The sequence below is a fragment of the Colossoma macropomum genome, unplaced genomic scaffold (assembly GCF_904425465.1).
Source record: "Colossoma macropomum unplaced genomic scaffold, Colossoma_macropomum, whole genome shotgun sequence".
Classification (NCBI taxonomy): Eukaryota; Metazoa; Chordata; class Actinopteri; order Characiformes; family Serrasalmidae; genus Colossoma; species Colossoma macropomum.
Window position 1 is genome coordinate 23072734 of NW_023494794.1, and position 17516 is coordinate 23090249.

The window sequence follows — 17516 nt, forward strand, 5'->3', positions numbered from 1 at the left end:
TCTCACTTCTTCACTCATTCACGTAAACACACACACTTTCCTTTCACTAGCACTCCCCCTCTCTCCTTTGTCTTGAGAAAGGAAAGAATCACCTGCTGACGCACCTTAGTTCCTAACCAAGGCCGAAACACACACCCAGGACACAACCCACGGCTCTGTGGAGACTCACTCCATCTTTAAATATCTCTATATCCCTCCACATCTCTATTCAGAGAAGGAACTGCTTTTTAAAAGACAGCTTTGGCTAATATAGACCTAAGCATGAACTGAAGCAGCACTATCGGTTTTTGGCCAAAAAGCAAAAAAACCCTAAGGAGAATTCCACCTAATTTCAAATTTGCATAATTAAATGGTTAAGATGTAAACATGTTCATTCAGAGTGGTTTGGTGTGAAATTTACTGAGTCAGAATTGTTCACTGTGGTGGTGATAGGAACCAGAGGTCCTCCTCTGAAAGCTCCCGCACAGAAAATACATGATGCCCGACACGTCGTCTTAACGATAGCTTTGAGTACAACAAAATTTTTAAATCCACTCATAGTGGAGAGATACGTGCAGGGCATTGTACAGCAAAATAGTCCCCAAATAAACCTTTTAGATTTTTCACTATTTTACCACCATCAACATTAGACATCCGTTTCTGTGTTGTAGACATGGCGACCCCTGTTTCTGATCACCAAACCACTCTGAATGATTGCTTACCAAATTATGCAGACATTTTGAAAATTCCTCTTTAATGAACACTAATAAGTCTTGGAAATCTTGGAAAGTTGGGATGTAGGCCAGTTTAGTGACCCTGAATTTATTTGACCTTATTATTTAATTACTCTTTGCAAGTATACATACAGCAACAGCATTTGGGCCCAAATCTCCTGCCGTTTTTCCATCATGCTCACTACAGTCACACAAATGATTGTGCTGCGGCTTGAATTTTAGCACCAGGCAACGAGTTAGTCCACACAGCTTTACCCTACCTCTTTTGATCGGATTGTTCCTGCTTGTTCGCCCATCCTGTTCCGTCTTTGGGCACAATAATCACGTTTGGATCGTTTCCTTTATTTTCGGATTTCAGGCTCGGCAGGTGAGCGGGTGGGGGCATGCGCCGGGCAGTGGCCACTTTACCGAGACTCTGCAAGCCATGTCGTGGAACAACTGATCGAGAGGGAAAGAAAGGAAGAGGATAAATTAACAAAATAAGCCTTTTAACAGTGCTTTTATATTTTATCCCACTTAGATACATTACAAACAAATGCATTTACTTCATGATTAGAATACATACAACACTGCATCACTGCCATTACACACAATAAGTCCATATCCAACATTTTTCTTGCAATCTGATAATACAATTCCCAGCCCACTCAAGGTGCATGTAGCCTTTGCGAAGGCCTATTAAATAAAAATAGTTAAAACTCATTTTTACATGGTCATTTAGATAAAATGCTACAAACTGAAATATGTAAAGAAAATGGTTTTAGTGACATCACTAGATATTTTTGCAGCTTATTTTCGATTATATGGGCTGGGGAGTCAATGTTAATGTTTCAAAACGAACCAATGTTTATTTGCTCTGCGAAAGCCGTTTCAAAATAGCAGGGAGAATATAGTTTTCCATGATATGGGCCCTTTCAAATCACTATATAATACTACAATACTAAGGACTGTGGTCCTCACACATAAAACACCATGACATGACAATATAGACATGACATTATAGATCATGTCATCACATAGCTCAACTTGCGTTGCACATCATAGAATTTTTTTTTTTAAAACAAAACATTTCTTAAAGTAAAAAGTCAGTTATTATAATCTTACCTGTGGTTTTCTGAGTTTCTATTGACTTTCCCTTGTACTTGTCAAATAGGCTGAGCGAGGAATACTTGCTTTTCCCATCCTTGGACTTGGTTATTTGCCCCAAACGATCGGACATTGCGATGTAATGTCATCGAGTAAGGAAATTTTTCTTTGCGCCTCTTCCTCTGTACCTTCTGTTTCTGTGGATACAAATAAATAAATACATCTCAAGCCTCCATCATCTCAAATGCATAAATATACCCAGTACAGACACAGAAGGGGACATATTGCATTCTAGAGCAGCTAGAATTAGAATTGTTTACAGTGGTGGTGACGGGAACCAGACGTCTACAGAGTAATACCCCTAAAAAAAAAAAAAAAAAAAATTTGACCTTAAACGTACTTTTAAAACACATTCATAGTGGCGAGATACATGCAGGGTGCTGTGAGGCAAATTAGTCCCCAGAGAAAACCTTTCAAGTTTTCCACCATTTACGTTCCATCTAAAACTCGGGTGACATACATAGGTTCACTGGTGGTTTTGGATAGTAAATAAAACGTCTATATTTGTGTTGTAGTCATGGCAACCCCCTGGTTCCTATCACCACCACTGTAAAGGAATCCGAGTCTCTAAAATCAACCATTTCACACCAAACCACTCCGAATCACTCTGTTTACATTTCAAACTAATTATTTTGAAATTCTGAAAAACTGATAAATTTCTCTTCAATATTACCATTATTTTCTTAATCAGTTTGAAATCTTTTAAATCAGAACAGAGGTAATCTTTTACATGCCTGGCTTTAACCCAAATATCCATGATCAGCTTGAGCTGAATATTTTCCTCCTGGCAAAACCCAACAGCACGAGCTCGAATTCACATTCAGTACAGCCCTGAAAAGTCCTCGGCTGCCTCAGAGAGGTCCACCGTGTCCTACGTTCAGCTCAGTGTCACTCAGAGTTTTTCATCACAGAAAAATAACCAGTATAAAAAGAGCAAATCGTTAAATATAGCTCCACTCTCTTCTGCTCTTAACTGCTTCAAGCTCTAACGCAGAGTCAAGGACCTGCCCTGGCAACCCAAATGAAAATATGAGCATGATGTACAAATGAAAAAAAACGAAAGGTTTGCTTAATTTAACAAAAAAGTCCCACTACAATTCGCTGCTGTTGGAGCAAAACCTCATATCTCCTTTTTTGTTGTTTTTAAATTTTTTGACATAATTTGAACGTTCCTGTGGTCCTTCACATTGTGTGTAAATTTCATGACGAATAGACCAACAGAAACGGCCCAAAATTACTTGGACAAAAGTCGGTTTCCATTAACTTACATTAAAAGTAGAGTATGTTTCTTCTTTCTCTTGCAAAGTTCTCATTTTGGAGATTTGGCGATTTACATGTACAAAGTACAACCTGTGAATAACTTCCTTATGTCCACTAAACGGCTGATGTATTTTGCCAAATTTCTCCTCTATTGATGTGGGCGGCCCTAATCTTGGGTAGAGCCGACGTAAGCCGAATCCTCACCAATCACAAGGATGATGGGGACAATTTTACTGTCATCAACCTAGCTTTACAGAGCTTTACCAAAACTGTGCCCCCTCCACCTCCAGGGTCTCTCCGTGTTCAAGTGGGAGAAACTTAGAGGGGAAGCTTACAACCAAACGAAAGCCAACCTGGAAAGCATAACTGATCTATCAAACTAGCTCATCTGTCCGCCGGTCGTCCAATGCGGCGGGCTCATTAGAATATCAGAACGCATCCACATATTTCTCAGATCTGATGAGCCTTTTTAAACCCATGATTCTAAATTTCTATCTTTTGTTTCCATTACAACTTTGAAGGATGACTAATAACAATTTTAATATCATACAAACATTTAATATCTTACACTTTGTTCCCTGTGACTTACGCAACTGTTTTGTATGTTATTATTGAGCAATAGTACAGTACCCAAATAGTTAATCCTAAAATCAGGTTGTTCCATTAGCTCACTATAATCATAAAAACATCCTTATGCTACTGTAGCATGATTTTTTCCATTTTTAAGATCCACTGCTACTGGAGAGGGGTGAAAAAAAGCATGAATGTACTGTAAATATTGGGGCTGCATAATTTATCGTTTAAGAATTGTTATCGCAACATCAGCAGCGGTGATGTCGCAAAAGTATGAAATTTGCAAATTAGCCTCTAACTAATCAACAAATGTTTCCGGACCAATCGTAAATGGTCTCTGGCTTTGAATGAAATCATTCACATGATTCAGATAAGCTGTTGTCAAGATAATGTAACAAAGCAATATAATAACAATATGGTATTTTGCCCACATGTAGAGGTGTAGCATTTTCAGCATTGGTGTCATTTTTAAAAAGGATGCACAACAATACTGGAATCATATCAGTTTCAGACAGACGTTTGATGACGTTATCATGCTCAGAAATAACAGAATATGTAGGCAATGCGGAGTTACTGTACTAAAATGTCTGGGTTACATTCATTTTACTGAATTTTGTAACCATGCAAAACTCTTATTTTTCTCTGTAATGCTAATTTCTACATTTACCAGCATCATCTGACATGTATATGAAAAATATCTGATGTCGGCCTACAATTCTCACGTCCTGAATTTTTAATTTTGTGGAAAATTTACAATCATATTAGCATCTGCCGTATCAGCCTCTAACAAAATAAAGCCCTAAAATGTATGTTCTTTGGATAAAAAAGCCCAATCATTTGAGGGTGGGTGTGTCCATATCATCAGCCCCACCCACTTTACTCCAACAGGCTGCACCCACAAGCCTAGTTTTTATCCCTGATAGTGATTTCTATGAAGCACAGTAAACAAGAGATGCTCATAAGACACTGAAGGACGCTGGCCTTTTTTCTTTTACTTTTTATAGAAGCAAATTTTAACTTTTTGATATTGCAATAAAATCTTTACACCTTTAACATCACACAGCCTGATTACTTAACTACTGCCCTAATTTAACCTTTAAATAACCCTTTTTTTATACCGGTCTTCTTATTATCTCCACTCAGGTAGTTTATCAGGGTTAAATTTTTGACTTCCCAATTACAGGAAGAATCATCAATACCACAATATGACTTCTCCCCTTCCATGTCGTTCAGCCCTCATGAGACCAGAAAAGAGAGTTAAATGAACAAAGGAGTCACAACCTCTTCAGCCTCACAGCACTTCAAACAGTCTAATAAAAGCGACATAATTTCGTGCAGAAATCTGCGTGGCGCGCAATTACAGGAGTTCAAAATCTGAGCTCAGAAGGACCCCAACTACATAATCGGCGCTCAGATTAGTCACAAATGACTTTTCTAACACAGAGAGAGAGAGAGAGAGAGAGAGAGAGAGAGAGAGAGAGAGAGAGAGAGAGAGAATAGAAACAAACATCGGTCCGTCCACTGACGGAAAGAAAAATAATGATAATAATCCAGCATTCACGATCAGGGCTACATCATATTGTTTCTTAGTCATTATCACAAAACAGTCCTCTGCCATAGTGATGCAATGAGAAAACTGGGAATGAAATGGTGTAGCAGATATTTGCTGAAATCATGTAGCAGATACATGTTTAAAAATATATCAGCGTCGGACAGATGATTAGATTAGACTCACTGCAAACCGATGTTCAGTTTTTAGGCAACAGTGGGTTACTGTGTTAAAAATATCTGCATTTTATTCATTTCATTTGTAATCCTACATACATAAATGTTTCATTTCGCCATAATGTTATTATTGCTTATGTATCTGTATCGGCAGATATGCACAAGAAAAATATTGTATATAGGCCCACAGTTCAACATATCGGAGCAGCCCTGGACAAGGGATAACTTTAATTTTCAGTCAGACTGTGTGGCCAGAACTAACCATTACACAGAACTGTCATAAAGACTAACACAATATACTGCAAGACCCTGCTGTAGCGCAGAGACCTGGGACACTACAAAAAACAAGCACTAGAGCACATACACAACAGCACAGGTAAAACCCTACTGCTAATAAAACGAGATGCTCTGGAGCAGCTGCACGAGCTTAAGGTCACAATGCCCAACGCCAAGCGTGGACTAGAGGGGTATAAAGCCCCCCAGCTTTGGGCTGTGGAGCAGTGGAACCGTGTTCTCTGGAGTGATGGAGCTCAATCCTGAACTTCTGGGACGAGTCTGAGTCAGTCTAAGCGATCCAGAACTGGGGCCGGATTCACGAAAGTGTCTTAAGAAAGAAAACCTTCTTAAATGTGTTTTTTTTTACTTCATTCTTTTGAAAAAAGTTGTTATTCTTCAAACAACTTCTTAAGAACTTCTCAGGTTTTTTCTTATCTCCTTTCTTAAGAATAATAATAAGAACAAGTGCTATTCTTGAAAACATTACGTTCTTAAATGTGTTTTTAAGCTTAGAACAGCCTTAAACTTGTCTTAGTTTGTAAGAGTTGACCTAAATCAATTATCGGACGCTGCCTCTGCTGCTCCTCGTCCCTTATTTTCCGCCATCAACTCACAATCACAGGATTTGTTTCCTGTTGGCTGTTTTTCCACCATCACCTCTAGTTCTTGGTTGCTAATTTTTTAAATGCTTTGTTTGACGTTTTTCCTCCATTTTCTGAGCAGATTAAACTAAACTAAAAAAACTGTTAAAACTAATTCACAATCTCTCATGTTGTTTGCTGAAAGCTGTAAAATGCAACATAAAGTCCATATCGCTGCTGTCTGAACAAAACCTCTTACCTCCATTTTTGTCATTTTTCTGTTTTTGACAATCTGAAAGTGACTGTTCTTTAAATTGTGTGTAAATTTCATGATGAAGGAACCAAAATAAACAGCCCAAAATGACTTGGAAAAATGTCCGGTTCCATTGACTAACATTAAAAGTAAAGTATGTTTTTTCCTTCTCCTGTAAAGTTACCATTTTGGAGACAGAAGGTTTTGCGATAAGAAAACAACAGAAACTAATTAAGATTTTCTGAAGAGAATATTTGAGAACTTAAGTTTCTTTTACAGAACTGCATTTAAGAACATTCTTATGAACGTCTTAGCGTTTGTCTTAAGAACCTCTGCAAGTTTTTTCTTCAAGATTTCGTGAATCCGGCCCCTTATCATCCAATATCAGTACCTGACCTCACTAATGCTCAACCGAATCCTCACAGCAATGTTCCAAAATCTACAGTAAAGCCTTCCCAGAAGAGTAGAGGCTGTTACTGCAGCAAAGGGGGATAAACTCACTATTAATGCCCTTCATTTCAGAAGAATCGCTGGAGAAGCAGATGTCCACAAGTGCATCAGAGTTAAAATTAACAATAAACCCCTTCTTTGAGTGCTGTGACTCTATGCTAAAGGAATCTCTTACAAACCTGGCTTTGCTTGTTTCGATTGGACTGTCTTCTCCTATTATGACGAGCACAGTAAAGGTTAACCAGAAACCAGGTGTCATTAAAGGAAACTTACCACTGTGTAAAGTGTATCAAATAAGAATACACAATAAATAAATTAATTAAATAAAACTGAAAATCACCATCAGGCTGCGACACATATACTGTTATGCAAGTATTGCTGGTATAATCCATCACTACGCTGAATAACACGAAGATCTCGCCATCTGTGAAGCTAACTGTGAGGGACAGATTGACGCTGCTACAACCGAACAACACACTCGATGTATAAATCTTACTAAAAACTCTTTCCTTTAAAATGTCCCTGTTGTGGAGCCCCTTTCCCCCCACAGTCATGGTCCCATCCCAGAGAGCTGGTTGGGGTCTTCTTACTAGAGAACATGGATTTGGTTTCTGTGTTCAGACACCTACATGTTCGCTGTGATGGATCACGTCACTGCCCTCACTGAGCACCACAGTCATAATGAGAACATCCAAAAATAATAATAATACTAAAGTTGCACAGTAACAGATCAAATCTATAGCCTATCCCCTTAAAACAGATGGTTCTTCCAGTGTTCTTTAATAAAGGCAACGGCTCTATTTATTTCATGCTTAAATGGTGCTTCGTACTGATTAAATATGGTTCCATTGTTCTATATAGCACCCAAAAGGGTTCTACTATTGTATCAAGCTTGACATCATTAACAATAGCAGAACCTCTTTTGGTGCTACATGGAATGATTTTCAAGAAGATCCCATATAGAAGAACATGCAACACATTCTCTACTAATGCAAAGAACCATTTAAAATAAACATAACTATTCAATTTCCTAAAGAACCCTCGAAGAACCGTCTTCGTGTAGGGATGCACTGATACATGCACTACTTCTGCATTTTACTACACGCTATGCAAATAAATCTCTCTTCACAATCATCCAAGCAGATCTTACGTTAGTCTGTTTCTACACTGAAAAACAGTGTTTTGAATCTACATAATTTAAATGTGTATCATTTCCACGCAAATAAAACATATTACATCAACACTGGGCTTGAAAAACCGAAACACAGCCAGTCATTTCTTTGTGAAAACGAAGGCACATTTGAATCAAGTCATTCCAAAGCTGCATTTGTTTTTAGTATACATTTTCTAAACGTGTCTGACGAAAAATATTGGATATAAATAACTGATATCAGCCCAAAACACCTATTTCAGTGCATCCCCAATACAAGAGACTCGAATTGAGAAGCCTACACTTGACGATTTTGTGTTTAAAAAACATGAAGTGAACATTAAATCAACATTTAACGTAACTCAATCTATAAAACACTCCTGGAAAAAAAGTCTTAAAGGGTTAAACAGCCTGAATTTCTAGGGAAATCTCTCAGAAAACCGGGATAGTTGTTAGCTGATATGCTAATGCTACGACGCTAAACCCTAGCGTTCAAATCTGAACGATATTACTCGATAATAAAGATAAATTTCGCAAATAATTCACGAATTCCACAGCAAAACATCACATTAAGGTGTTTACTCACGGGAATCCGCCGCGAAAGTGTGTCTGCTCTCAATTTTCACGGTTCGGTCGCTAAAAAGCTAACTAGCATTATATGTAAACATCGCTACGAAGCCGAAGTTGGTTTCCTATTCGCCAGCTTTCTTGTTTGAATTTTCCCGTTCCACCTTAAACGGTGCAGCGGTTACGTTCAGGCACCTCAAGCACCAGAATGCAACTGCTGCACCATTTAAGGAGGAACGGGAGAATTCGGACAAGAGGGCTAGCGCGTCGCTAACCTTAGCAAAGCTTGGCCATTTTTTCCATTTGTTGAGGCAATTAAGCACGATTTATATCCAAGTAAGACTCCTGGAAAAGAATAAATAACAGACGAGGATGTTAAAGTTAGTTAAAAAGTGAAATGACAACAAGTAACGGTCGGTTTTAACCAAGTAACGCGAGCCTGTAACGTTAAAGCTGAGCACAGCTAGCAGGAATTCAAAAAAACGGGACGGGACCTTCTTTAGTCGCGGGTAAAAACACATAGATTTACGTTGTTCAGTTCTACCTGCCGATAATGTGGACGTTAGAAGTGTAAAATAGGCCCAGGCACTAGAAAGAGGTCTGTTATTTTTCCTGCCTCTCGGTTTTTGAGGTGCATAAAGAAGAGGAGATTAAAAATGGCTGCAGCGCCAGAACAAAGCGACGGTGAAGCCGAAGGGGGGGCAGCGGAGCTTCAGATTAAAAATAAAAGCGGATTTTTCACACGAACGGGCGTAATAACTCACCGATTAGACTGGTTACCTTTCGTGCGTGTCAGATGTTCCGAAATTTGTCCACCTGCTTGTGAAATCTGAAAGGATGGAAGAAGATTCTCCGGCCGATTCTGTGTTTTTTTTAAATCTGTTTTGCCGTTTACTTGCGTTGCCACACGGCCTGCTGTCGGATATGACGTGTGTGTCAAACAGCGACCTCTAGAGCCGAGTTCAAATATTACAGACACAAGAGTGAAATGACCTCTGAAGTGGGTTTAATAACAACAACAACAACAATAATAATAATAATAATAATAATTATTATTATTATTATAATTATAATACATCTGAGTCTCTACAATCAACTATTTCACACTAATCCACTCTGAATGACTCTGTGTACATCTCAAGATCAAATTAGGCAGAAATTTTGAAAATTTGGTGGAATTCCCCTTTAAGTATTAATAATAATAATAATAATAATAATTATTATTATTTTATTAGGTTGTAGCCTAACCCAGCAGTCATTGGGTGGAAGGCAGGATACACCCTGGACAGGCCTGATGTGAGTCGATGTTTTAGAGAAACTTATCAGGTCAGAGTTGTTCCCAGTGGTGGTGATAGGAACCAGACGTCCACCTTTAAAAGCTTTGTTACAAATACACTGCCCACTGCCTGAGATGTTTTTTTTTTTTTATTATGGTTGGTTTTGAGATGAGATTTAAGCCTAAAAATGCATTTTTAAAAATCTGTTCATGGTGTAGGGGTACATCCCTGCTGAAAAAGGACCAAAAGATTTTGCTTTCTAATGGGAATTGGCTTACTAGTGTCCTACAGAGACCACTAGTTTCTTGTAGAACACCTTTAAATCCCATTAGGAAACCATTAAATGCATTTAGAGTCAGCCATTAGTCACCTGTTAAACCATTAGGATCCTTTACATTGTGATATGAACCCATTCAAAAAAAGCCAAAACACATTACAAAACCATCAGGAAGGTTTTTTCAGTAGGGATGCAGGGCCTGTGAGGCAAAATAGTTCCTAAAGAAAATATATTTTTTCAGATTTTCCGCTATTTTACATCATCAACATCACACATAAAACACTCTGAAAACACACATAGGTTCACTGGTGGTTTTGGGTAGTAAATAAAATGGCTATACTTTTGCTGGATACATTGCAACCATCACTGTAAAGAAATCTGAGTCTCTACAATCATCTATTTGACACTAATCCACTCTGAATGACTCTGAATGGTACATCTCAAAGATCAAATTAGGCAGACATTTTGAAAAATTGGTGGAACTCCCCTTTAAGTATTAATTTGGAAAATTTATATACAAACCACATTTAAGACTAAGATTCAATTTTATTGTCACTGCTCAGAGTACAAGTACGCAGGCAATGAAATGAAAATATGTCAGTGGATTATCCAACAGATTAAAAACAACGTTCCTCGATGAGCATTTGGAAGGACTTTAGGTATTTCACTCTCTACAGTGCATAATCTCTTCACACACATCATCTAAACCGCTTATCCTTCTGGGTTGCGGTGGGGTGCTGGAGCCTATCCCAGCTGTCATTGGGCGGAAGGCAGGATACACCCTGGACAGGTCGCCAGTCCATCACAGGGCAGACGGACAGACAGACAGACACATTCACACACACACACACTCACACCTAGGGGCAATTCAGCACGTCCAATTGGCCTGACTGCATGTTTTTGGACTGTGGGGCATAATCTCTTCAGATTCAGGGAATTAAAAACTGCATTAAAACCGGCATGTTTCTGTAAAGGATATCACCTCATGGGCTTAGGAAAACTTTAGCAAACTGTTGTCAGTAAACGCCGTCCGTCACTGCTTCCACAAACACGAGCTAAGACTGTACTATACACAGTGGCAGTCATACATCAACAACATCCAGAAACGCTGCCTGTTGCTGTGGGCTCCAACTCATGTGAAATGAACTGACGCAGAGTGGAAACATGTACTGTGGTCTAAAGAGTCAACATTCAGACTGTTTTGGGAAATAATGGACCTTGTGTTCTCTGGGCCAAAGACGAAAAGGACCATCTAAGCTGTGTCCCAATTCAAGGGCTGCATCCTTCGTAGACCGTGTCCTTCGAAGGCTGTGTAGACACGTGAAGCCTGAACTGAAATAAGACAGTCTACTTCTACGACGGATTTCCTGTTTGCGTCACAGCACAGCTGTTCCCGCTCTTACAGGTGCGTCATGAAACGCTGCTCCTGTCAAGTTATTTTAAAGTTCTTTAAAGACGGAGTCAAAAACTTTGATTTTAAAGTTCTCTTCTCTCCGCCTGCTGCTTGTTTCCCAAAATGAAACGAAACGTTAGCCTAAGTTTTGCTTCAGACAACATTGGCTTTTTTTAACATTTGTATCTTTAGCTATTCGACTCAGTTTAAACCCAAATGGAGCCTTCGAAGGATGCAGCCCCTGAATTGCGATGCAGCTCTAGAGTGTTACCAGCATAAAGTTCAAAATCCAGCATCTGTCCTGTTATGGGGGATAAATATTGGGTAACTTGCTCATTTGTGAAGGCACCGTTAACATTGAAGAATATTTGTACATTCCGGAGCAACATGTGCTTTTAGATTCCTTCTAGATGACCTCACTCCTTATTTCGACATGATAATGCAAAGCCACATTTTGCATGGCTGTGTAATCAGAGAGTGTTGGTGCTAGACTGACCCACCTGTCTCCCATTGCAAATGTGGCACACATAAAGTTTAAGGCAGGCATCAAATATGGAATGAACACATATTTATTAAAGAAATAAAGAAAGAAAGAAAGAAAGAAAGGTCATAAGCTAAAACATCAAATATCAGATTTTGGTACATTTTTGAATACAGGTCAAGTAGAATTCACCATTTCACTGCTTTCTGCTTTTATTAGCATTTCACATACTGTCCCAGCTTTTTGGAACTGAGATGAGTAGATGATACCAACAACCACCTGGAAGACCTGGTATTGTCCCCATCAAATAAACAGCACTTAAAGCTTTCATCTTTGAGAGAGAGGAGAAAATCAAGCTGCTTCAGATCTGAAAACATCCACAGGTGTTTCTGTCCATCCTTCCGCTGTGAGAAGACGACTCAGCGCTATGGCTCTGAAAGGATGTGTAGCTGTCAAGAAGAACCTCGCTAAGAAAAGGAGACAGACACATCAAACAAAGAAGCTGAACAGTGGACTACAGTTCATCGCGAGTTTTTGACAGAAAAAAGCTTTTAATAAAGAAGATCAAGCCTTCACAGTGCTTTGTTCCTTACCCTGCATTTAGATGTGTTAGCCTGAGTGTTCCACTAGGTGGCGCCAAAGTTCAGCTGCAGCCTCTCAGGCTAAAGCACACTCTGGAACAGCCTCAGCAGATGTTTACATGCGTGCTTTATGGTCCAGACAAAAACATTCCAAACTGTGGCTGAAAACGAACACAAAGTCAGCTTGTCTAACAACTTTATCAGAAACATCCCTCTTCTAATTCCACTTTGCTGCAGTGTAGGTGTGTTTCTAATAAAGTGGCCAGTGAGTGGAAGCACAAGGTAGGTGTTTCTAATAAAGCGGCCAGTGAGTGGAAGCACAAGGTTGATGTTTCTAATAAAGTGGCCAGTGAGTGGAAGCACAAGGTAGGTGTTTCTAATAAAGTGACCAGTGAATGGATGAGCAAGGGAGGTGTTTCTAATAAATTGGCCAGTGCATGGAAGCACAAGGTAGATGTTTCCAATAAAGTGGCCAGTGAGTGGAAGTACAAGGTAGGTGTTTCCGATAAAGTGGCCAGTGAGTGGAAGTACAATGTTGATGTTTCTAACAAAGTGGCCAGTGCGTGGAAGCACAAGGTAGATGTTTCTAATAAAGTGGCCAGTGAGTGGAAGCACAAGGTAGATGTTTCTAATAAAGTGGCCAGTGAGTGGAAGCACAAGGTAGGTGTTTCTAATAAAGTGGCCAGTGCGCGGAAGCACAAGGTAGATGTTTCTAATAAAGTGGCCAGTGAGTGGAAGCACAAGGTAGATGTTTCTAATAAAGTGGCCAGTGAGTGGAAGCACAAGGTAGGTGTTTCCGAAAAAGTGGCCAGTGAGTGGAAGCACAAGGTTGATGTTTCTAATAAAGTGGCCAGTGAGTGGAAGTACAAGGTAGATGTTTCTAATAAAGTGGCCAGTGAGTGGAAGCACAAGGTAGGTGTTTCCGATAAAGTGGCCAGTGAGTGGAAGCACAATGTTGATGTTTCTAATAAAGTGGCCAGTGAGTGGAAGTACAAGGTAGGTGTTTCCGATAAAGCGGCCAGTGAGTGGAAGCACAATGTTGATGTTTCTAATAAAGTGGCCAGTGAGTGGAAGCACAAGGTAGGTGTTTCTGATAAAGTGGCCAGTGAGTGGAAGCACAAGGTAGGTGTTTCCGAAAAAGCGGCCAGTGAGTGGAAGCACAATGTTGATGTTTCTAATACAGTGGCCAGTGAGTGGAAGTACAAGGTAGGTGTTTCCAATAAAGTGGCCAGTGAGTGGAAGCACAAGGTAGGTGTTTCTGATAAAGTGGCCAGTGAGTGGAAGCACAAAGTAGGTGTTTCTAATAAAACGACCACTGAGTTGTAAGCTGGGAGTTAGAACATGCAAAGCATGAATCTCTAATGTCCTGTCTGATGCAAGTGTTTAGGCCATCTTTTCATTGGCCCGATGTTGGAGACAGAAGCAGTATCATTTGTGCTGCCGTCCAGCTGAGTTTCCCTTCTTTCTCCTTCTGAAACAGTCTGCCCTGAAGCCCCCAGGGGCCACTCATCTGTCCATCCGCTTCACTTCACCTCCTCTCTATCATTCCATTCACAGAGGATCTGCAGCAGACAGGCTGAAGTGGACAATCCTGAGAGCATTTTTCACCCCTGCGTTTTATCAGTGTGGCTGAAGTTCAGGTTTAGTGATCAGCTCTGTGCTAATGTGCTAATGTATAAGAGTATATTTTAAAAATGATTCTGACAGTTTTCTCTTCTAAAATATCATTAAAAGCACATATTGAAACTGTATTTGGCCCAAAAGCGGAAAAGGCTTGAGTGCTGATATCACAAGGGGAGAAAATGGGTGTGGCCTTTGGTTTTATTCCCAAACTAGTGATGTCACTAATACTATCACTAATATTTACGTGTGTGACGCTTTTTTCGTCTAAATAAGCCTAATCAGTCTTTAATATGGTAAACCACTGCAAACCGACAAGAAAAACAATCAACTGCATTTGCAAAAAAATAAAGCTAGGTGTCCATTCACAGCACGTCACTGCATAGAGCTCAGAGCAGGAATTAAATACTGATTTTTTTTAATTCCATGCAAACTGATGCAGTGTAGATGATTCTTTCTGTTATTTTCAGGCATCAGGAATAAATTACCATGGATTAGAGCTTTTGATTTACAATATTTATATTTTATCAGAGAAATTTTCTATTAACAAATAATTAGCATATTGTCACACACTGGCCACTTTATTGGAAACACCTACTTTGTGTTTCCACTCACTGGCCGCTTTATTAGAAACACCTACTTTGTGTTTTCACTCACTGACCACTTTATTAGAAACACCGACCTTGTGTGTGTGTGTGTGTATATATATATATATATATATATATATATATATATATATATTTATGTAATAAACTCTTCACTGAGTGTCAGAAACGTGATGACAGAGTGGGCAGATGATTAGCAGCTGTAATGTGTTTGTTTACCACACTGAGTTTGGCGAGTGACAGTCTTTGTGTTTAATTCTGCTGAATGCTCTGTGGAAGAACAGAGTCGACTGGCCTGTCAGAGCTGTAGATGTGGCCCAGTACAGATTAAACCATACGTGTCACAGGCAGCAGCGTGGTCAGCCCTGATACTCTAATCTGACCTACAACAAGCGGACAGTTTATCTACAGTATGCATGTGTTTGTGTTGGTAATTCCAGCTGAGGCAAACAAACCCAGCCTAACTCAGCTTCATCGCACCACAGTCAGGCTTACAGGATCCGCTCAGACAGGGCTGAGCTATAAATGGGCATATAGACCACAAGCTGTACACAAGTCAACACTGTCAAATTCAGCTGCTGACATGCTTTTTAAAAAAGCTTTATCATAACTTAAAAACACGCAGCTCTCTACATTGTGTGAATGTTTCATGATAAATGAACCAGTAGAAATGCTTTCTCTCTCCTCTGTAAACAGGCCATCCTGGAGACCTTCTGACAGCAGCAAAATATAATTTAATCATCACAATTGACCAATTAAATCTACCTAAACTGCAGGCCTGTTATTCAATTATGAACCGCAGGATGTAACTTTCAATAACTACTATTCCAGCTGCAGCTTTGAAAACAATTCAGAATCATATTAAAATAATTGAGTTGTGGTCAAATTAGAGATTTTATGATTCAATGCATTATTTCCCAAAGGACCATAACTGAGCCACCATAAATTATCCACTGTCTACTATGACTTATTCATTATTATCCATTATTCAGTTACTACTACAAATATTTTAGTAGCCACTATGAACTATTCACTAACCATTATCAATTATTCAGTAACCACTATGAATTATTCAGCAACTACTATAAATTTTTCAGTACCTACTACAACTTTTGTAGGAAAAACTGCAAATTATTCAGTAACTACTACAAATTATTCAGTATCTATTATGAATTATTCAGAATCAACTATAAATTATTCGGAATCTACTATGAATTATTCAGGATCTCCAATGAATTATTCAGTATCTACTATAAATGATTCAGTACCTACTATGAATTATACAGTAACCACTATGAATTATTTAGTAACTACTATGAATTATTCAGTATCAAAATAACAAACTGCACTGTTTTAGTGTTGTTCAAAAGTAATATGCCTTTAAGATGTGATGTTTCAGTTGAAAACAAGACTATTTGAAATATACTGAAAAAACGCTGAACAAAATTTTAATTGAACACTTTAAAAGCAGATCACTGCTTTATAAACACACTGAATGTGGAGCAGCAATAGAAACACAGCAGGACCGGAAACGAACAGCATTAAAAACAAAGTGTAAAAGCAAGAAAAAGAGATTATTTACAAGAAAAGTAATAAACAAAAATCATAAACACTTTTGCAGAATCCCCATTCGAAAATACACCATCACTGCACTTCAAACATTTCTGTTTAGTGATTCAGAGTGGTTTGGTGTGAAATGGTTCAGATTTCTTTATAGTGGTGGTGATAGGAACCAGGGGTCACCATGTCTACAACACAAATATAGACATTTTATTCACTATCCAAAACCAGCAGTGAACCTACACGAGTCTTCTGAGCTTTATAAGGACAGCAGCTAAATACAGTAAATAGAATAAGTGGTACATTAAAACATGCATGTTTACAAATAAAAGGGTCATGCAGATTCACACACTACAGTACTGTGGGCAGCCTAAACAGGCATTAAGACAGAAGTTATTCATTTTTCAGGAGATATGTCTGAAGAGATTAGTTATTAGTTGTAAGATAATCCACTTGCACAAGTAAGAAGAAAATCAAAAGAAAATATTTGAGTTTCTTAAGCTGGAGTTCAAAAAATGATTAAAAGCTACAGAGGAAATGTGGCTCCTAACAACCACCTGGAAGACCTGGTAGACACTAAAACTGCCCCCATCAGATAAACAGCACTTAAAGCTTTCATCTTTGAGAGAGAGGAGAAAGTCAAGCTGCTTCAGATCTGAAAACATCCACAGGTGTTTCTGTCCATCCTTCCACTGAGAGAAGACGACTCAGCGCTGTGGGTCTGAAAGGATGTGTAGCTGTCAAGAAGAACCTCACTGAGAAAAGGAGACGGACACATCAAACAAAGAAGCTGAACAATGGACTGACCACCCCAGAGTCCAGACCTCAACATCACTCAATGTGTTTGATTACTTCAGAAAATGATCAACCAACTTCTAAGACTGAACTTTGGAGGTGTGTCTGCAGATTTCTTAGAGAAACTGAAAGTGAGCCTCCTGAAAAGAATGGAAGTTGTAATAAAGGTAAAGAGTGACACACTGAAACACTCAAACATCTGATATTAGATTTAGTCGTTGCAGCTTCTGTGT

General features: G+C 39.0%; 1 protein-coding gene across 6 annotated transcripts in view; it reads right to left on the reverse strand.

The window, feature by feature from the left end:
- Nucleotides 1–9624, reverse strand: part of prrc2b (proline-rich coiled-coil 2B) — a 40377-nt gene extending 30753 nt beyond the window's left edge. For 4 of the 6 annotated variants that reach the window (XM_036580648.1, XM_036580643.1, XM_036580649.1 and 1 more), the window contains exons 1-3: nucleotides 9459–9624; nucleotides 1818–1996; nucleotides 974–1151 (exon numbers count right to left, since the gene is read on the reverse strand). In XM_036580648.1, the coding sequence (XP_036436541.1) occupies nucleotides 974–1151; nucleotides 1818–1932 (293 nt within the window). In that variant the 5' untranslated portion in view covers nucleotides 1933–1996; nucleotides 9459–9624. Of the gene's footprint in view, nucleotides 1–973; nucleotides 1152–1817; nucleotides 1997–9238; nucleotides 9422–9458 lie in introns of those variants that run through there. The other 2 variants (XM_036580645.1, XM_036580646.1) reach the window with 2 other exon arrangements.
- Nucleotides 9625–17516: the final 7892 nt, after the last annotated feature.